Source organism: Phaenicophaeus curvirostris, chromosome 1 (genome assembly GCF_032191515.1).
Source record: "Phaenicophaeus curvirostris isolate KB17595 chromosome 1, BPBGC_Pcur_1.0, whole genome shotgun sequence".
Taxonomy (NCBI): domain Eukaryota; kingdom Metazoa; phylum Chordata; class Aves; order Cuculiformes; family Cuculidae; genus Phaenicophaeus; species Phaenicophaeus curvirostris.
This window is the reverse complement of record NC_091392.1, coordinates 41888880-41909861: the sequence shown is the minus strand read 5'-3', so window position 1 is coordinate 41909861 and position 20982 is coordinate 41888880. Positions and strand designations below refer to the sequence as shown.

Sequence of the window (20982 nt, the reverse complement as noted above, 5' to 3'; positions counted from 1 at the left end):
GGGAAGGGAGCTTTTTCCATCAGCTCTTTTTTGTTTTTTTTCACAAACTCTTAACTTGTAGTGACCGACTTAAGTCCCTAGAAGGTGGTTCCTCTGCTCCCTTCCCACCAGCACTGCTCAGACTGTCTCATGGTGAGAGTTTGCATCAGGGGCTAACAAAAAACTGTCCAGGTGTTGCAGGGTGCATGGTGAAAGCAGTGCTGGACCTGCTCTTTTGCCATCCACTGAAATGTAAAGTTACAACTCTTGTCATCAGTTACCTCTGGTACTGAGATCAGCAGAGAAATATGTGCCTACTCTCCCCTTCACCTTTAACTCTTTTCAACCTAGGTCCTGGTCCAGCCTCAGATCATAAAAACAGACTCCCTTGTCTTGACAACCCTGAAAACAGACGGCAACCCTGTTATGGCCGCAGTACAGAACCCAGCGCTGACAGCACTCACTGCTCCCATTCAGACCACAGCCCTGCAGGTACCTTACAGATGTTCTTTCTTCAGTCTCCTCACTGACATCCTTTCCTCTCAAGGCAAGGAACGGGTGTGGGCTTTAGTCTTCTTTAGTGCAGACAGGAGGGGTTCTGAGGGCTGCTGTAGACACATCCAGAGCGAGTAGTACCCTCTTTCTGCCAAGGGCAAACACACAGATTGTGTGGTTTTGGCAACCTCCCATGGCCAGTAAGCAAAGACCAAGGGCACGTTTTTGTTTACCTTTTTCTTGTGTTACAAGGAGAGGAATATGACTAAAAAGTTCTGTCCAGTTTTTAACCTCTGGAAGGTACTTGAAACTGAAAACTAACTTGCTTGGAGTACCTGTGGAACTTCCTTTCTCCCCCAGAAGTGTCTAATAGCAGTGTATTGAATGTGAAAAGTAATTAAGCTTCTTTTGAAAGGGCATTTGCAGTGAGGATTTAGTATAAGCATTGGAGATCGCAGCTGTGCATCATGGCCTCCACTTCTTATCATATTGGAGAAACTTGTGTCCCTGAAGACGCAATTATTGTGATCCTGTACATTCTGAACAAATATCTCTGTTCATATATTCACTAGGGGAGATAAACTTGCAAGTTTGGACATCAAGTTTTGACTTCTTTTGCAGAGCGTGGTAGAATTCTTATGTATTAGCAGCCAGGCTAAAATTTTCGCTTAACCTGGTTGTTTTTAGGTGACAGTTTCACACAGAGGCACGGCTTATGTGGTTGTGTTTATCTGACCCACAATCCATAAAATATTTTGAACACGTGGAAATTCAGTGGAAATTGGCCAAGGAAAGGTGTAGAACTTAAATTCACTTACTTGTCAAGTTCCACCTTGAAATGAAGCTAGTCTTCTAATATCCCGATTAGAAGACTATTTCAGAGTCAGAATTGTTCATAAATTTGTTCACAGCTCGTTATTCTCATTAATAATAGTCTGCCTTTTGATAGAAATAACTCTTCCTCTCCATAACCACTTCCCTGATCCTTGGTGTACTTTAGAGAATGCATGTACTCCTCTTGTTTTGCTGGGTTAGGCAATCTACGCTTTGTTTACTCCAGCTGTCCTAGAAGCACCTCTGTGCAACTTTTCTGGTGGGATTAATCTTTTATTGCAGCATACATAACTGTGTTAATTTGGTCTAGGTGGTCTGTCCTACATCTACATGTCTACGTTTGAGCTTCTCATGCCAGTATATATCACTCACCGCTTTAGTTCCTCATCTTAAGGCATCTTTATAGCTTATGGATCTTTCTTTTTTTTTTTTTTTTGCCATTTAATCAAATTCAAACCAACTGCATTGCTCAAGTCAAGGTGTTTTTTTTTCCATGGTTGGATCCTTTCTAACATCGCCATTACTGGTTTGGAAGTAGCGCTGCTTGTTGCTCACTTGATGACTTTATCTGTCCATGGAAAAGGTGGGTTTGAACACTTAGGGTAGGACCAAGAAAGAGCCTTGGTTTGTTCCTCTGTTTAGTGGATGAACAGAGCATGGTATTGGTGAAAGTGTTGACGCTCTTGGGAGAACAAGACATGATGTTCTTACTCCACAGTGCCCAGCACACGCAGCAGTGGTGGATTTTTCCTGTGCTGCTGTGCCAGCTAAGGAGCACAGGAGGAAACTGGTATTTCTTTTCTTTTCAGAGCTATCCAAACTTTTCCCAGTTCTTTTGTTTACTACTTTTTCTGTGACCATTGCATCTTATCTAAATCAGCTGATTGCTCATGATGCTTGTTACCCTGGTCTTTGTAGACCCTAGTTGGGAGCAATGGGACCATTTTGACCACAATGCCAGTGATGGTGGGACAAGAAAAAGTGCCTATTAAACAAGTTCCTGGGGGTGTCAAGCAACCAGAACCACCTAAAGAAGGGGAGAGGAGAACAACTCACAACATCATTGAAAAGCGTTACCGATCATCCATAAATGACAAGATCATTGAGTTGAAGGATCTTGTCATGGGGACGGATGCCAAGGTAAAGATAAGAATATCTTATGGAAGTCCAGTGTCATAGATGCTTGTGTCTTCAGGTTCTTGCTGCTCTACCAAGTGAACCAGTTGGGAACGTGCGACTGTTGGTTGTATGCACCCTTGTATTGGGATAAGGCTGTTGGGGTGTAGTTGTGCAATGGAAAGCTTGATAACTGTATTCGGGAAAGATCACCTGTAAAATGCTTATTTCACTATGCTAATGGCACTGTTTCTTGAAAATTAGCTGTACCTTATGCATTTGATCTTAATGTCAGGCCTATCTTAAATAAAGCCTTTGGGTAGAGTATCCAAGTGGATGTTTTGATAACTTTGCCAAACCAGAGCTTGCTGAATTTACATTTCTTTTCCTGTGAGACTGCAGTAGGAATGAAGATTTACACAGCTTTCCAACCTGTTTCTTTTAGATATTGAGTTCTAAAAACTGCTTACTCAAATATTGGAAGCTTTATCACACTGTGTTCAGGGCTGTGCTCTTCACTTTGCCTCATGCTGGTGGAGCAGGGAATAGTAATCTTGAGACCTTGTGTGGTCTCCATACAAGTATGTGCAGTAGTGAAGTCATGTCCTACTGCTGGGTGGAACTGGAAGCTTACATTTTAAAAGTGTTGGTGATATGCTGTTGCTTCCTATTCCTTTAAGCTTGCGTTTGCAAGCTCTGTTGGAAAGAAATACATTTGTAGGGATGGCCAAGGAACTGAGGCACAGAGAGAGCCACTTTTCTCAGAATTAAACAGTGAATGATTGTTAACAAACAGCAGCTGATACCTTGCCCACAGAGTGTGCCTTGCTATTAAGTTTTCTTTTGCTACTGAGGTGTTGATAAGGACCTTGTATCTGGGTGAATTCCAGGAAAAAACATTTTAAAGTAAGGAAGAGAATTTAAGGTTCTATCCTAACAGGTAGCAAAAGTGGTGCTTAGGCACATGGTTTAGTGTTAAACTTGGCAATGTTAGGTTTACCTTTGGACTTGTTGATCTTTTCCAACCTAAATGATTCTATGATTCTATGACCCTTTGACACTCTTCTTGTAAACTGCTTTCTGTATGTCTTAATTCCTTGCAGATGCACAAGTCTGGAGTCCTGAGAAAAGCCATTGATTACATTAAATACCTACAGCAAGCCAACCACAAGCTGAGACAGGAGAACATGGTTCTGAAGCTGGCAAACCAAAAGAACAGTAAGTTGTGGAGGCTGTGCAGGGGGGAGGTAGTAGTCTTGAATGTAGGATGCCTCTTGCAATCTCTTATAGCTGACAGAGGTAGATATGTGCACATTGCATCAATAGCAGTTAGTGTTGCTGCAGGTGACAGAGCCGATCTGAGCAGCATTGGCAGGATGCACGATCAAGAAATGTTTACATAATGGGCTCCGATTTTTGCAGAGCTGTTGAAGGGCATTGACCTGAGCAGTCTGGTTGACAACGATGTGGATCTGAAGATTGATGACTTCAAGCAGAACGTGCTGCTGATGTCTCCTCCAGCATCTGACTCTGGATCCCAGGCTGGCTTCTCTCCTTATTCCATTGACTCGGAGCCAGGAAGCCCACTCCTTGATGATGCAAAGGTACTTGTCACTTCAGTTGTCAAATTCAAGGCATTTACTAAGGGCCAGAATCTGAATTCTCCTAATTCTCAGGAGCCAGCAGACGTCTGACAAATAGAACTGTAGAGGTCGGAGATCCTTTGTAAGGATAAGGAAGGTGCATGGTTGTCTATTGTTGTTTCTTAAATGATTAAGAGTACTTCATGAGCTGTTTTCTGAGCCACGCCTTAGCTGTTGGAAGAACTGTGCTTAGTCTTCAGGCCCTGTACAGTCTCTGGCTTTCGGTGTGTGTTTGTGACCCAAAGAGCCCATGGCTTTTGAGGTGTATACATGCATCCTGTTAGTAAAGCAGGAGAACTTGGAAAAGGATGGTGGCACCAGCTCTGGGTAATGAGATCATAAGTAACCACAGTAACAGAGAGCCGTTATCTATCTTCAGCTGACAGGTTTGTTCGGCAGGTATCGTAGGTCTTCTGGGAGATACTCAAAAGAGTAAGGGCAGCAAAGGTTAATCCTAACCTAAACCAGGGATCCAGTTAATTATAACTGAAATGAATGGGAGCAGAGGGAAGTTAAAGGCACTCAAATACTTCAGTCTTATCTTTCGAAGCTTCACTGAAATTCAGCTTCACTGAAATTGTTGCTGATTTGATCTTCAAAGCAAATTTTAAAATGTGTTCTGTTTTTCCCTTTTTCCCTAACACCCCTCCCTTGGCATAAGTGGTTTTTGTTCTAGAGAATAGTAAGCAATTTTTCTCCTCTTACTTTTCTCTCCACTCCTATTCCTTTGAAGGTTAAAGATGAGCCTGACTCTCCTCCTGTGGCCCTTGGTATGGTGGATCGCTCTCGAATGCTTCTCTGTGCTCTCACGTTCCTTTGCCTTTCCTTCAACCCTCTGACATCCCTCCTGGATGCCCGAGGAGCCCCGGAGTCTGACAGCCTGGTGCGCCACGGCTCTGGCAGGAACATGCTGACCGTTGAGTCAGGTAACAGACTAGAATAGTTGGGACCACAGGAGGTGAACGGGCTTACAAGGTCTCCCTAAAGAGCATCTCCAGCTGTGACAGCTGCAGGTCATAAGGAGCACTGTCAGTGTGACTCAGTAGGATGGTTTTTCTGTGTTCAGGGTGTTGTATGACCTTTGTTTCGTGGTTGGGGAGGAGTGGTAACTGCAGGGCTGGGCATGGGAAGGGAGCCAGCTGTGGGTGCTTTGACACAGTTCTGCTTTACGTTCGCTTCCAGTCTTCTTGAGCCAAACCAGCCTTTGCTTAGCATGGTGGGGCAGAGGAGACACCCACTTGTAGGACAGCCAGCCTGGGCTCTTGGGATAAACCTTTGAAAAATAGTTAAGAAGTCTTCCTGTCCTCACAAGCCTCTGAGGCATGTTAACTTGTTATTTATTTTTAACATAACTTACTAATTTTTGTAACCTATTAATGAAGTAACAGGTGGAGAATTACTTCAGAAACACTGTTGCTGTAGGGTCTTGCAGCTGGCTTGTTCAATACTCTTTATTTTCATAACTGGGAGTACAGCAGCTTAGGGAAGGGCAGGGGATTCCATAGGGTTGCTGTCATTTCCCTGACAGATACATAGGCTTCCTTGGGGTCATTTTGTAAATTTAATTGAAACTGGAAAAATGATGCTGAGGTGTTGAATACCTATGAATGTATCTGATAGTTTTCCTGGAGTGCTTTGTATTCTGATTTTTCTCAGTGCTGACCCAGTTTTTATGAATCGGTCTTGTAAAAATAGCTACTGTTACTTGGTTGGGAATGTTGTGGCTTGGAGTTTGGATGAAGAGCTGTTGATACAGGTGTTTCCTGATCAAATGCAGTTTTTACAAAAGTTAATCCCACAAATGGCAAGTGTAGCAAGACATCCTTCTGGGTTTGTGCTCATCCTCTTGCTCTGCTTTTGGTGTCCGGGTTAGCTTTTTAACTTTCCTTCTGGGCTGTTGGTCGCAGATGCAGGTGGTTGGTTTGGCTGGATGATGCCCACGCTGATCCTGTGGCTCGTGAACGGAGTGATTGTCCTGAGTGTGTTCATAAAGCTTCTTGTGCATGGAGAGCCGGTGACTCGGCTGCACTCAAGATCATCGGTCACGTTCTGGAGGCATCGCAAGCAAGCGGACCTGGATTTGGCACGGGTAAAGTTGACTTTGTTTTGCATCAAATGCATTTCCTAGCGTGGGTAAATGTGGCTGAGTGAGGCAGTGTTGAGGCACCATTTGGCTTTTGATATGGGGACACTGAAACTTCCTTGTTGCCTGAGAAGGCAGGAGACTCCTTTTACTTAGTGATGACGTGTCTCACGGGCAGTGCAGGATCAGAGCCACACGTTGAAAGATCTGTGTAGGGCCAGATTTGAAGCTACTGTAAATTGCCTTCCTGTTTATTGGAATTATGTTGACTTCCCTCAGCTAAAGATCTTGTAGTTTGTCTTGCTCCCATTGACGAGGAGGTCCCAAAGTGTCTCTGTGATGGTGCTTCTTGTTGTTGAACCTTCTGTGCTGTTATTTGCAGGGGGATTTTGCTGCAGCTGCGTCAAACCTGCAGACGTGCCTGTCGGTACTGGGCCGAGCGCTGCCAGCTTCCCGCCTGGACTTGGCCTGCAGCCTGTCCTGGAACGTGATCCGCTATAGCCTGCAGAAGCTGGCACTGGTGCGGTGGCTGCTGAAGAGGACTTCTCATCAGTGGTGGGCGAGGGAGGCCACTGCAGGCTCTGAGGACGAGGCCAAGACCAGTGCTAGGGATGCGGCTCTGGCATATCACAAGCTCCATCAGCTCCACATAACAGGTAGGAGCGGAGGTGGCAGATCTGCTCTGCGTTTTGCCAGATGAGGAGGCTCGGGGCTGATCCTGGTGATAATGGGAGAGTGCTGTGTCACCTTCCTCTGGAAGGACTGCTGTTGGAAATCAGCCTGACAAATTTCAGGAGCCATTTAGTAAAACACAGCAGGTTAATGCAATATAAGAACCCTAGGAATGGCAGAAACAACAGCAGTGTCTGGAGTTCCATGTTTCTGAATCCACAGAAGTGGCTGAGAATCTTTCCCAAGTGGTGCTTGATTGATTCCGATCACTCTTTGCTGCTGTTAAGGTCTTGTTTCATCCCTTTCACTTGGGAATGTGATGTGGAAGCAAGAGGTGGGATTAATTGCTGGAAGAATTTAAATTTCCAAAGCTGTGTAGAGCACAGATTGCCAGTTGGCATTGATACGCTTTGAAGCCCTGGGTGTGCGCACATGTACTTGAAGTGCTTGAATGTTCCTTGTGAACGGTTGTTTTTGCCATTTCCTTGGCAAACCAATTTGCAATGTTAATAAGCTCTGAGTGCATCAGAAATACAAGCTGAACTTCCTTCTGCCTAATGATACAGTGTGAATTGCAGCCATGCCACCAGGGATAAGTTCTTGTCCACAACGTTACCTGTGTACGTACAGGTGTGGACTGGAAGGAATTCAGTTTTCAGACAGTGATGAGTATACAGAGACAAAATTTGCTGATAACTTTCTCATAATGGGTTTAGCTATGTGGGGATTTCTTGCAGAAGCAAACTGTGAATGACAACCTTAGTATCTGTGGAGGGAAAACTGTTAAAGTTGTTCTGTTTCCTGAATACCAGGTAGCCATAAGATCTTCTAAACAGCTCATGTCTAGAGGATCTGTTATGTCTCTTTAAGATAGCAGCCTCACAAATCAGGGTAGTATTTAGTAGCTGGTACAACAGTGTCAAAAGTTAACCCTTTCCCTTTCCTTTCTGGCGCAGGTAAACTTCCCTCCAGCTCTGCTTATTCGGGCTTGCACATGGCCCTGTGTGCTGTGAATCTGGCCGAGTGCGCAGAAGAAAAGATTCCACCCAGCACAATGGCAGAAATCCACCTGACCGCTGCGGTTGGCTTGAAAACTCGCTGTGGAGGCAAGCTTGGCTTCCTAGCGGTGAGTTGTCATCCTTCCCATCCCACCTCTGAGTAGAGCTCAGGAAAGGCCTGCAAGCTAACACTGCCATAGCTCAGGGCATCTGCTAAACCCAAAGTTAAAATATGGCCCGCAATTATGATACAAGCTGTAATTATGTTATGACCTTTGTGCTCAGTGGTGTGTCTCTTTCCCTGGGTACTGTTCTCAATCTTAACCTCTCCTTTCCCTAGAGCTACTTCCTGAGCCAAGCTCAGAGCCTGTGCAGCTCGGAGCGGAGTGCCATTCCTGACTCATTGCGTTGGCTGTGCCATCCACTGGGACAGAAGTTTTTTGTGGAGCGAAGCTGGACGGTAAAGTCGGCTGCGAAGGAGAGCCTGTACTGCACCCAGAGGAACCCTGGTGAGGGCCGCTTGTGTCCTGGCTGCATGGACTCCCAGGACTTCAAGCCTGGCAGTCTCTCCGCCTCTGAGACAAAAGCGGGTGTCTTGTATGAGAGTGTGTTCTGTGTCTGCGCTGCTTGTGATCTTGATGGATGAGAAGGGCTGTGAAGCTGAGAGACTGCAAGAGCTGACTCTCATCCCTTTGTGTACTGTGCTGTGTTATCCCATTTGTGCCTTTGTATGCTTGAACACAACCTGGATGTGGACCCAAATGTCCTGGGGGGTGACTGTGGGATGACCAAGGCTTTTTTTATGCAGAGCAGTGTCATCACTGTTTTGCTGAGTGGTTTAAACGTCAGAGGGATTTTTGGCCAAGGGCTGCAGCTTTTAATGTCTAATAAGTAAGAGTAATGGCTAATAAGTAAGAATTGTAGTTAAAAAGGCCCTGAATCTTACTCTTTAGAAGTCTTTGCATTAATTCCCAAAGAATTTCCCTCTACTGCTCTTCCTCTTGGTCTTACATTTTGATTCTTCTTTTTGGTTGTGTTGGGAGGTGGCCATTACTGTAAGCAAGTGAAATGATTTGGCATTTTTAATTCCTCTCTAGCGGATCCCATTGCACAAGTTCATCAGGCGTTCTGCGAGAACCTGCTAGAGCGAGCCGTGGATTCACTTGTGAAGCCTCAGACTAGGACAGAGATTGTGGGACAGGAAGAGGAGGAACCGTGGTAAGTTTGTGCGCTGCACCGGGGACTGCTGGCCGCAGCTGCAGCTCTGAGGTCAAGCTCATAACCATTGACTGAGTGCTCTGGGACAAACTGCTCTTGTGAGACCTCACCTGGAGTCCTGCATTCACTTCTGGAGTCCTCAGCACAGGAAGGGCATGGGTCTGGTAGAGTGACTCCAGAGGAGACCACAAAGTTGATGAAGAGGGCTGGAGCTCCTCCCATACCTGAGGACAGGCTGAGCGAGTTGGGCTTCTTCAGCCAGGAGAAGGGAAAGCTCTGGGGAGATCTTATAGCAGCCTTCCAGTACTTAAGGGGGCTACAGGAAAGCTGAGGAGCAGCTTTTTATTAGGGAATGCAGAGATAGCACAAGGGATGTGATGGTTTTCAGCCCAAAAAGGAGAGATTTAGATGAGCTATTAAGAAATTTTTTCCTGTGAGGGTGGTGAGGCACTGGCACATGTCGCCCAGAAAAGCTGTGGGTGCCCCATCCCTGGAGATTTTCAAAGCCAGGTTGGATGAGGCTTTGAGCAGCCTGATCCAGTAGGAGGTGTCCTTGCCCGTGGCAGGGGGATAGAACTGGGTGATCCTTAAGGTCCCTTCCAACACAAACCACTTTAGGATTCTGTTCAGTGAAACCGAGGGATTCATCCTTAAAGACCTGGAATGACAATGCAATTCTGACCACCACAGCTTATTGGATGTCAAAGGTAGAGTTCACCTTTGACTTCAGAAGTTTTAATACAAAGAGGTAGAGTTCACCACAGCTTATTGGATGGGTGAACTCTACCTCTTTGTATTAAAACTTCTGAAGTCAAAGGTGAGCTGGGGTGCAGTAAAGGGTTTTTGGTGTCAGCTGGCATAGTGCTGGCTGATTCCTCAACTAGATGGATGGATGATGCTTTCTCTGCTGAGTTCAGCGTTCAGGAACATTAAAATTAGTGCCCACTTACCACTTCTACAGATTAGAACATACGTTCAGGCCTCTAAAAGCATGAACGTCTGGCATGTCAGAGTGACCCCACCAGCTTGCTACGTTATGCACGTGGGTGTTTTCCTCACTCAACAAAGTGGCGTGCTTGCCAGCAGTGAAAAATCAAACTGACTCGTGGCAAGAGCGGGAGAGATTGTTGGCCAAAATTGTCCTTGGCCTCTGCAAACTCTGTGAACAAATGAAAGGGGCTGATACGAATTGGAGCAGCTTTTTCCTGGACTTGGTGGGAGGTGGAGCCCAAGCTTTTCCCAGCAATTCCATGCTGTTTCTAGCCTATCTCTGAATTTGCTGGTGCTACGCAAGTGCTTTGTAAATATATGGGAAGCTCTGCAGGGATTCTGTCCCCAGAAAAGCGTAGCTAAAAGCCTCAGCTGGGAAGATAACTCAGCTTTGCTACCTGTGTAGGGAAAATGTTGCACTTCTAGCTTTTTTTTTTTTTAAAATCTTACATCTGTTTTCTAGCATCATTGCAGAGAGTGAGCAGCAGTTTGGTCTCTATCTAATTGCTTGCACAGTACAGATACTTGTGATTGGATGCTGCTGTTTATGATGAGAGAAGGTAGCAGGATTTGTATAGAGAGGTGGATTGTAAATATACTTGTTTTGTGGGAGGGGCTAGCTTTAGTAGTACAGCAGGGCTTCCCTGTGCCCAGGGGTAGGACCTCTGTAGCATGTCCCAGGAAATTAGAACATTGCCTCATGTGCTACTTTCTCTGACCGGTGCTGTGAACACATTGTCACTTGCATTCATATATCATAGAATCATAGACTGGGTTGGAAGGGAGCTTTATACGTCATCTGGTCCAACCATCCTGCAGGAGCAGGGACATCTTTAACCCAATCAGGTTGCTCAGAGCCCCATCCAGCCTGACCTTGAATATTTCCAGGGATGAGGCCTCTACTACCTCCCTGGGCAACCTGTGCCAGTGCTTCACCACCCTCATCGTGAAGAATTTCTTCCATCCGTCCAGTCTAAATCTACCCTATATATGCAAATAGTTACTTGCAGAAGTGTAGTTCAGCCTCTTTTGGAGGCAGTGATTGAAAAGAAGTTTGTAAACAACTTGTAACATGTGTTATGTCCAGCATCTCTGTAGTTGAGGTGAGATTTCTGGTGTTGATTTTCAGTTGTGTTGGTCTCCATGCATGGGGAGATGTGAGGCTGCTCCTCCCTGAGCATCTGCCTCTGCTTCTACTCTCAGGAGGAGTCTCTTTGGTCCAGCAGTGTTGTGTTACTTGTAGAACTTGAACTTTCTGCTGACTTAATGGATCGACGTTGTTTAAAAATGCCTTGGGACTGATGGGGAAACTCCTTCAGGCTTTGGTGTCTCCTATTTGACAGCATAGCAATGGTCTACCTTGCTTCTTGTTTCAGCGAGTTCTCCAGTGCCATGGAGTACCTGAAATTGCTCAACTCTTTCTTGGACTCGATGGGAAGTGGAGCCCCCCCCTTTGCTGGCAATTCTGTACTCAAGTCTGCTGTGGGTAAGTCCAGCCAAACCAGAGCTCTCCTAGCTGCAGGAACTACTGCTGGAATGTGTTCCCTCTCTCCCTACCACCTCTCAAACTCCAAGTGAGGAGGAAAGCAGTCCCTGGAGCGCGACTTGATTGCTGGATTACAGTGTTGTATGGCAGCTCAGGCTGGAAAACAGGGGTTGGGAAGACTCATAAGTTGAGCTGTATGTCATAATCTGGGTTGCCCAGGTGGGACTGTTATGATTTGTATTGCTAGATGTGTTCCAAACTGAAGTCCATGCCCTCACCTGAGAGATTGCTCCTTGGCAATGCAAAGCGAGAAGGAAGGATGTAGCACATATAAAAAAAGCACAGCAGTGTTGCAGTTGAGGTACAGGAAGTTGGGTTTTTTTTTTCCTCTTAATTACCTATTGGCCCAAATACTTTCACAACATCTGTCATGTGTATTTCTCAATCTCCAGAGACCTGCAGTTCCTGTTGTAGACAAGCTCTAGGTGTCTGTTAGAAGGCACTTGATTTGGTCCCTTGGTGTATGTTTAGTGGGACAGCGATAACTGTAAACTCTCTCTGGGCTGTGAGCTCATCTGTCTGGAGCTGGCTGGTAGCAGGCTGCTGAAGTACCCGCCTTGCTGGGTGTAATGCAGACAGCACCTGGCAGCTCACTGGGATGCTGCTGGATCTTTAGACACAGACTAGTTGTGCTGAACCTAAAATTGGCTGCCGAAGAAAAATGGTGTTTCTTTTTCTAGGGATTCCTTTTGGTGTAAAGGAAAAGCCTATATTTAGGTCAATATTGCCATGAAGTTTAGAAGCAGGTCAGAGTAGGAGAGTATGTGTCCCTTGGCCCTAGATAGGCTTTGATAAGTTTTTATTAAATAATGGAAGAAATAATGTAGGAAATCTGATTTACTAGATTGAGTGTGATTAGGCAAGTATATATACAAGTGGAGTTGTTACTTGGGGGTGGCGAGTGGAGAACCTTATTGGGAAGAAAGTCAACAGGTTTCAGACAGGTAAATGGGGTGAGTTCTTATTGACGAGATACAAACTTGGCACCTGAAAGCCTGCTTGCATTCAGACGTGGAGTGTTTGCTTGCTGCCAGGTCCCTTTGTGTTCCTGCAGCACACTTTAGCGCTTACCTGGACAGCTGCCTGCCTGTGGGATCGGTTTGGGCTCCTTGCATTGATCTCAGTGGGAGGCATGGGCAAGGGCATGTGACACCTGCCTGCTTCTCCGAGCGGGGAGGAGCCAGCTGTCCTCTCCTCGGTGGCAACTTGAGGTTCTGTTTTCACAGGCCCCGATGTGGTGTGCAGATGGTGGTCAGCTGCGGTGGCTATGGTGATCGGCTGGCTCAGAGGGGATGATACAGCTGTGAGATCACATTTCACAGAAGTGGAGCGCATGCCAAAATCCCTGGAGATGTCAGAGTGCGTAGACCTTGTACAACTATCAAACCCCTGTTCCTTCTAAACAGGAGTGATGCTTCCCTGCGTACTGTCTGGTAGGGCTGGTCCTACCAGTGCTTTGGAGTCACACACCTCTTATGCTCTGGGATGACACGTGAATGTGCTGAGCCATAGGTGTGTCCATCAAGGCTTGCAGACTGATCTAGAGCTGTGGACTGGAAATGTCTATAAGGGAACAGGACTGCTTCCTTAGGGATGTCTTCTGGCTAGTTGCCCCTCACCCCTACCCTCCCAAATCAAACATTAAACCCATGCACTGAGGGAAAGGCTGCTGTCACTATCTTTGTGCTTTGGCATTAAAGCCTCTTAACCAGTTTCCTTCAATTTCTCTGTGCAGTCTGTATGTGAGGAACAATTTCCATCTTTTTTGTTCTCTAAGCAATGATATAATCTCTGTTCTTGAAGATGGGAGGGTGAAAGCCAATGCTGGTTGCTGCCTGAGCTCAGCTCCTGGGGCTGCCTGTTGGCAGCAGGACACGGTGCTGCTTGAAAGCAGAGCTCTCTTTCTCTTTCAGGAATGCCCTGGTTAAAGCCACCTTCTATGTGTGTAAAGCCATGCAGGCCTCGCTGCCTGGGAAGGCAGATGGACAGCAGAGCTCCCTGGGTCACTGTGAGAGGGCCAGCAGTCACTTATGGAATAGCCTCAACATGACCAGTGGCGTCTCCAGCACCGTCCTCAACAACGTAAGAGCATAAGCCCTGGGATAACATGTGCTCTATCTCAGTTGTAAGGTTGGTCTTGCTGCAGGTGTATCACTTTCCTGGTACACATTCTCCATCCATCTCGTGTCCAGTGGGACTGAAGGGGAGCTTTTTCCCTTTCCTTCTAATGGGCATTGACATTTTTCTGCCTCTGCTCTATGGAGGAGCAGAGCTGCAGGTACAACTTCGTTTCCCTGGGCCTGGCCTCAGATAGCTGAGTTCCTTCTCCTCTCCTGCCAGTAGCTGTTACCCCTTTCTGGTGCTTTGACCGCTTTGAATTTGGCCCATGGAAAGCATCTATCTCTGTCCTCCAAATGAAGTTGCTGACACCTGTAAAGCAGGACCTCATTGGACAGTCTGCTCTTGTTTCAGGCAGCATGCACGAGTGATTGAACCCTCTACCACAGAAGTGGAACTCAGCTGTCCTATTCCTTAGTTTGTGTGGGGCTTATTTTTCTTTTTTCCAGGATTACCTAAAGCTGGAGCTTCCCTGCACGGCATATGGGACGCAGCTCTGGTCCCTTCTGCCGCACCTGGGTGGCAGCTGTAGTGCATTGTAGTTGCATTGCATGTTGTGGCAGTAACTGTGCAATGTTTCTGCAGTGCAGTACAGAGGCACCCTCCTCTTCGGAAACGCAGGTAGAGTTCTGCAAAAGCACCTAGGAAAGCAATGCTAGGGGGCAGCAGCAGATGGGGAAAAGGGTTCTGAGCAGCCAATGGGCTGTGCCAGGACTGCCTTTTTTAATTACTGCAGGTAGCAAGGCTGTCTTTGCTGTTCCCCACTAGTTAGTACTGCCATTTGGACAGGAAGGCCTTTGCAGAAGGCTGGGTCGTTGCTGATGCAATATCTCCATGACATGTCTTATCTGGGGTGGGGTTGGGGCCAGCCTTATGGGGGTGTTGGCCATCCTCGAGGGGACAGCTGCTCCTGGGGCACAGCCTGATGCTTGTTCCTTAGGCTACACCTCTCTGTGCTGGGCCTCAGAGATGCTGCTTGGGTGAAAAACTGGTTGGATGGCCGGGCCCAGAGAGTGGTGCTAAATGGTGTTAAATCCAGCTGGAGGCCAGTTACAAGTGATGTCCCCCAGGGCTCAGTGCTGGGTCCAGCCCTGTTCAATGTCTTTGTCAATGACCTGGATGAAGGCATTGAGTGCACCCTTAGCAAGTTTGCGGATGACACTAAGCTGAGTGGAAGAGTGGATCTGCTGGAGGGCAGGGAGGCTCTGCAAAGGGATCTGAACAGGCTGGACCGCTGGGCTGAGACCAATGGCATGAGGTTTAACAAGGCCAAATGCCAGGTCCTTCACTTGGGGCACAACAACCCTGTGCAGTGCTACAGACTAGGGGAAGAGTGGCTGGAAAGCTGCCTGGAGGAGAAGGACCTGGGGGTGTTGGTTGACAGCCGACTGAACATGAGCCAGCAGTGTGCCCAGGTGGCCAAGAAGGCCAATGGCATCTTGGCTTGTATCAGAAACGGCGTGACCAGCAGGTCCAGGGAGGTTATCCTCCCTCTGTACTCGGCACTGGTGAGACCGCTCCTCGAATCCTGTGTTCAGTTCTGGGCCCCTCACCACAAGAAGGATGTTGAGGCTCTGGAGCGAGTCTAGAGAAGAGCAACAAAGCTGGTGAGGAGGCTGGAGAACAGGCCTTATGAGGAGCAGCTGAGAGAGCTGGGGTTGTTTAGCCTGGAGAAGAGGAGGCTGAGAGGAGACCTCATTGCTCTCTACAACTACCTGAGAGGAGGTTGTGGAGAGGAGGGAGCTGGCCTCTTCTCCCAAGTGAGAGGGGACAGGACAAGAGGGAATGGCCTCAAGCTCCGCCAGGGGATGTTTAGGCTGGACATTAGGAAAAAATATTTCATGGAAAGGGTCATTGGGCACTGGCAGAGGCTGCCCAGGGAGGTAGTTGAGTCCCCATCCCTGGAGGTGTTTAAGGGACGGGTGTATGAGGTGCTGAGGGGCATGGTTTAGTGTTTGATAGGAATGGTTGGATTCGATGATCCGATGAGTCTTTTCCAACCAGGTGATTCTATGATTCTATGAAAGGGAGAGTCCCTTCAGTGCATCGTGGTGCGGTGGTTGGGGAGTCTCCTGGGTGGGCAGGAGGTGCCACAGCCACCCTTCCATGGGCTGTGTCGGCAGCTGTGTAGCAAATGGCCTGTTCCTCACCTAATGGGTTGTGTTAATAAGCGTGTGTGCCTGGGCCCCCTGGCTCTTGCAGATGATCCAGCTGCTGGCCTGTGACTTGCTGCTCTCTCTCCGCACCAGCCTGTGGCAGAAGCAGGCAAACGCCAGCCAGGCCCTGGGTGAGACCTACCACGCTTCGGCTTCTGAGCTGACGGGATTCCAGCGTGACCTTGGCAGCCTGCGCAAGCTGGCCCATGGCTTCAGGCCCGCCTATCACAAGGTGACAGCTTCACTCCCTTGCCTGCTATGCTTCTAGTTTAGCTGTAGCCCTTCCTGGGGTGGGTGGGGTGATGGGGAAGCTGTGGCCCTTGGAAATGTTGGGGTGTACATAGGCTTAAGTGTCCTGGTTAACTGGGGAGGGATGGTCTGCTACCAACAGCCTCTGAACTTCCTCTTGGCAGGTGATAAGGGGGCTCCCATGGGGGTCTGGTGCACGTGGGGACGTGTCCACCTTAGTTTCTCCCTAGAAAACCATCAGCAGGTCTGCGTTTTCAAGTGAGCACTGTGCTGTCCTGTCCCTTAATGTGGCTCCAGGCCAGGTCAGTCCCTCTACATAGTCCGAAAGGAGGCTTCCACAGCCATATTACTCTCATTTCCCATCCTTTTCCCTTCTCTCATGCCTCCTCCTTTCCAGGCCACTCAGTTAAGTGTTGTTTGATTTTTGGATTTTTTTTTTTTGTTCTCATGGTTGCTGACCTGCAAATTCCCCTGAGACAGGTGGGAAGATAAGGGAGGAGCATGAAAGTGGGTCTCTTTTGTTGTCAAGGTGTCAGTACTCTGCTCTTGCAATGTGGTGGCTGAGAAATGATGCTTGTTCAGCCGCAGCATCACCCCTGTGCCTACCCACCTCTCACCCTGCCTCTTGCCTTCCCTTCCAGGTCTTCCTCCACGAGGCCACCGTGCGCCTGATGGCAGGTGCCAGCCCTACCCGCACCCACCAGCTGCTGGAGCACAGCTTAAGGCGACGCACGCCCCAGAGCAGCAAGCAAGGTCAGCCCTGGGGTCCAGGCACCGACCTGCTGCCTGTGGGGCTGGGAGGGGGCAGCGTTTGGGCAAGCTGGACCTGCAGCATCTTCTGTATGTGGGAGACTTAGGATAACAAGCTCCTGTCAGCCTACGGCTCGCTTCTGCCACACTCTTAGAAGCTGGATGAAGGTGTCAGTGAACAGATTAGAAAACATCCGCCTTCTTGCAGCCACGCATGCACAAAACTTGGCAGACTGGAGTTCTGGGCGGTCAGTGAAAGGGCAGAAGCCAGGAAACCTAATGAGGAGAGTCAAGAGATGCAGTGTTGATTATAAAAATCCCTTGGGAGAGTTTAAAAAATGGGTGGATGTGCGCACCAGTACTAGGAAGTAAAGTGAAAGGGGCCGTCTCTGTGCAAGACGGCATCTCCAGTTGTTGCCTGACTCCACCTCAGACTCTTCTCTAGTAGCCTAAAGGAGCTGCTCGAGGGTCCGCAGGGTGTCCCCTGCTCTTGGCACAGCTCCGGGATGCCAGCCAGAGGTGTCTATGCTCTGCTCACTGGTGCTAGTTGAGAGCCCACGTGACAGGGTTCTGTCGTGTTGGGTGGTAGCCTCATGATGAGCTTTCCCTCTCCTCTTTTTTGTGCACAGGTGAGCTGGACACGCTGCCAGGCCAGAGGGAGCGAGCCACAGCCATCCTGCTGGCTTGCCGCCACCTCCCCATCTCGTTTCTCTCCTCCCCGGGCCAGCGAGCTGTCCTGCTGGCTGAGGCCGCCCGCACCCTTGAGAAGGTGGGGGACAAGCGCTCCTGCAACGACTGCCAGCAGATGATAGTCAAGCTGAGTGGGGGCACGGCCATCGCTGCCTCTTAATGCCGGCGTGGGGCTGACTTGTGCAAAGACAACCTGGTTGACTGTCAGCCTGGACTTCCCTCTGGAGCTTAAAAAAAAAGTGCTAGGTTAGGGCTGTGCTGGTGGGATTGCAAGGGGGTGGGAGAGGGAGGGAGGGTTTTGATTTTATTTTGTTTTGTGTTTTTTATTTTAACTTGCCCCAGGTTTAGCTTTATTAGCCCTCTTGCCTGTTCTCAGGCGCTTCAGCAGGAATGTGACTAGTTGTGGGTTTTGCAACCACCCCTGGGGCTGTTGGGAAATGTTGCCCTGACCCAGAGCCCCCATCTGATGGGGGGAGAAGCTCGCAAGCCCAAGTCATAGAAAAGTGACAGGTTTGTGTCTGTCCTCAGGGGCATTTTGTTCACTTCCCAGACGCCTCTACGGCAAGGAGCCTTTGGGGAAGGCAGAGGATCTGCTCAAGCCTTTGCCCTGTGGAGCTGTTGGGGTCTAAGGCCATTCCCAAGAGAGAAGGGGAAGGCACCAGCTTTCCTTAAGCTGTGTGTGTCGGGGAAATTGCTTTTTCACTGAAGCGCAATAGCCCCGACTTACAGAGGTGCTCTGGGAGGATCGCTTGGGGCCAGTACTGCCCGGCAAATTTCTCTACGGTTTTTATACAAGTTTTTTATAGGAGTGTTTGTGGCTTTACAAAAATGTAGGGAACAATGCAGCAGATTCCCCTCCCTCTCCACATCGTGTGTCTCCCTCTTGTGATTAGAGCTTGCCTCCGGTTTTTGGCAAGGGGCTGGGTTCATGGCAGCCTACAAGCAGAGCCTTGTAGGGGGCTGGGGAGTCCTGATCGCCTGGAGCTGGGTTACAGCAGAGGCAAAATGCAACACCCTGCGCTCTGCGTGAACGGTGAATGCTGCTCTGGTGCCTTTTTGTTGATGGAGAAAGAATTTTTAGAAAAGACTTATTTTACTCAACTCTCAGTCCCAGAACTTGTCTTCAGATGTTTCTCCTTCCCTTTTTTCCAGCTGCTCAACAGCTCCTGAGCTCCTGCAGAGACGGGGAGGCACTGGCTCAGGGTGCGAGTCCCCCAGCTCCGTTACCATGGCTATTCAGAGCAGTTTGACTTGCAGGTGTTGAATAGCCTGTGACTTTCCAAGAGGGGGAAGGTGGACTGGGGACAGGGAGGGAACGGTTTGCCCTCTTTTTCTCTGCCTTTCCTGTTGCATCTCTCCAAAGAAGTGCAAAGCGGTTGCCCTCTCACGGGTGCAAATGTGGAAACCAGCGTTTGGTGGGCAAGCATTGCTGTTTCTCCCTGTGTGTGGCCAGCATGTGCTTCATGTTGACAGCTAGAAGCATGGGATACAGGCAGCAGCTCAATCCTATGCTGTCCCAGTTGGGCCCATACAGTCTGACTCCTGCAAAACTGAAATTCTGGCTATTTTGCAGTGTGTCCAGTTTTTGCAGAGGGGCAGGAGGGCTTGAGATCCTTCCAAAATGAGAGGAAAAAGCTTGTCTCATTTTAGATGGGACCTTAAGGCATCTGAAGGGTATTTCACATGCTACAGGAATTGAACATTAATGCTAGTCCTAGCATTACCTGACTTCAACAAGATGGAAACTGGGCCAGGACGAACCTGTCTCCCTGCAAAGCCTGTTCACAGTCACCCTGTGCCGTAGCTGCTAACAGAAGCGTGGGGACCAGGAGATGCTTCCCTCCCTGACTTTATTTGGGGCCCAGTCCCAATGGCCAACAGCCTGTGCTGTGGGAGGGGGAGCTCATCCTTTGAAGGGGACAGGTTGCTTTTATGTGTCTTCAGCCAGTGTAAAAGATGCTCTGGTTCGGGTGGTGGCAGCCACTTATGCTTTGAGCATGTATCCTAAGTGTGTAGAACAACTCTGGGGTTTGGGTAAGTTTTGATTGCCCATCCTGTTTCCTGATTTATCAGTTATCCTGTTCTGGGGGACTGGATCACATCCTCCTACTTTTCACCCTCTACATGACTCTTGCACTGTCCTCCTGGTCATGTGTTTTTCCTAAAACTACAGAAACTCTCTACCTGTGGCAACCTCCAAGTTATTTTGTCTTTTCCCCAGATCCACGTGCAATATGTGGGAAGTTTTGTGCTTCAAGTAAAAGAGGATGCGAGGCTTTAGGAAAACAGTGATGCTGAGGCTTCACTTTGTCACTTAACAGTGGACCAAGTCCTAGGGCTGGGCTGCAGGGAGTACTGGCTGCTGGGCTGAAACCCTGATGTGATCCGTGGAGGATCCTAGTGCTGCTGGTACTTCTGTCTCCAGGGCACTTTGCCTCCAGGGCAAAGGGATCTTTGCTTGTTTTTCCACACTGTCCATAAATTTGCTGCCCATCTGCCCCTACAACTTTTTTTGTATGCCTGTGTATGTGCTGTAACTTTTTTGGTTTGTTTTGTTTGTGGGTGGGAGGAAATTGTTTTATGGATTACGTGAAGAGAGTCTATTTATCCACAGGAGTTTGGAGTAGAGATGCTTTGTCATATGAGGTGCAACTGGTGGTTGGGAGGTTCGTTGGGGAACATAGCCCTATTCCAGGGCTCATGAGCATCTGTTACCTAATAAAACATTACCACCACCTCCCACCTGCCCTTTTTCTCTTAGTCCTCTTCATTCCATCTGGCAGCTGCTCTTAAACATAGGTGAGCCTTGAAACATCCTTCAGAGACATCCGACCGCACAAGCATCTTGGAACGCTGTCACTTCTTTTTCCAGATAACCTGGAAAGTGGAGCTGTATGGCTTGCAACAAAAGGGGGGGACTGGAGAACAGGCCTTATGAGGAACGGCTGAGAGAGCTGGGGTTGTTTAGCCTGGAGAAGAGGAGGCTGAGGGGAGGGAGACCTCGTTGCTCTCTACAACTGCCTGAAAGGAGGTTGTGGAGAGGAGGGAGCTGGCCTCTTCTCCCAAGTGACAGGGGACAGGACAAGAGGAGATGGCCTCAAGCTCCACCAGGGGAGGTTTAGGCTGGACATTAGGAAAAAATATTTCACAGAAAGGGTCATTGGGCACTGGCAGAGGCTGCCCAGGGAGGTGGTGGAGTCACTTTCCCTGGAGGCGTTTAAGGCACGGGTAGACAAGGTGCTAAGGGGCATGGTTTAGTGTTTGATAGGAATAGTTGGAGATAGGAATTGGATAGGAATGAATCTATGAAAAGATGGTCCCTTGGTGCAGCAAGTGTGGTGTCTGTGCTCCTCTGGAAGGAGCCCAAGAGGCTGAGGGGCAGAGCTGAGCCAATAGCCTGCAATTTTAGGAGCATCTATATGGGAGGAAAGCTTTTACCTGACCT

General features: G+C 48.4%; 1 protein-coding gene across 1 annotated transcript in view; it reads left to right on the top strand.

The window, feature by feature from the left end:
• SREBF2 (sterol regulatory element binding transcription factor 2) overlaps nucleotides 1-20279 on the top strand; it is a 29055-nt gene extending 8776 nt beyond the window's left edge. Inside the window, exons 4-19 of the mRNA XM_069854405.1 lie at nucleotides 331-471; nucleotides 2227-2448; nucleotides 3528-3642; nucleotides 3847-4028; nucleotides 4801-4993; nucleotides 5975-6156; nucleotides 6533-6806; nucleotides 7779-7948; nucleotides 8161-8329; nucleotides 8918-9038; nucleotides 11405-11514; nucleotides 12801-12933; nucleotides 13488-13656; nucleotides 15895-16080; nucleotides 16739-16850; nucleotides 17477-20279. Coding sequence (XP_069710506.1) covers nucleotides 331-471; nucleotides 2227-2448; nucleotides 3528-3642; nucleotides 3847-4028; nucleotides 4801-4993; nucleotides 5975-6156; nucleotides 6533-6806; nucleotides 7779-7948; nucleotides 8161-8329; nucleotides 8918-9038; nucleotides 11405-11514; nucleotides 12801-12933; nucleotides 13488-13656; nucleotides 15895-16080; nucleotides 16739-16850; nucleotides 17477-17697 — 2700 coding nt within the window. The 3' untranslated portion in view covers nucleotides 17698-20279. The remainder of the gene's footprint in view (nucleotides 1-330; nucleotides 472-2226; nucleotides 2449-3527; nucleotides 3643-3846; nucleotides 4029-4800; nucleotides 4994-5974; nucleotides 6157-6532; nucleotides 6807-7778; nucleotides 7949-8160; nucleotides 8330-8917; nucleotides 9039-11404; nucleotides 11515-12800; nucleotides 12934-13487; nucleotides 13657-15894; nucleotides 16081-16738; nucleotides 16851-17476) is intronic.
• The last annotated feature ends 703 nt before the right edge of the window (nucleotides 20280-20982 follow it).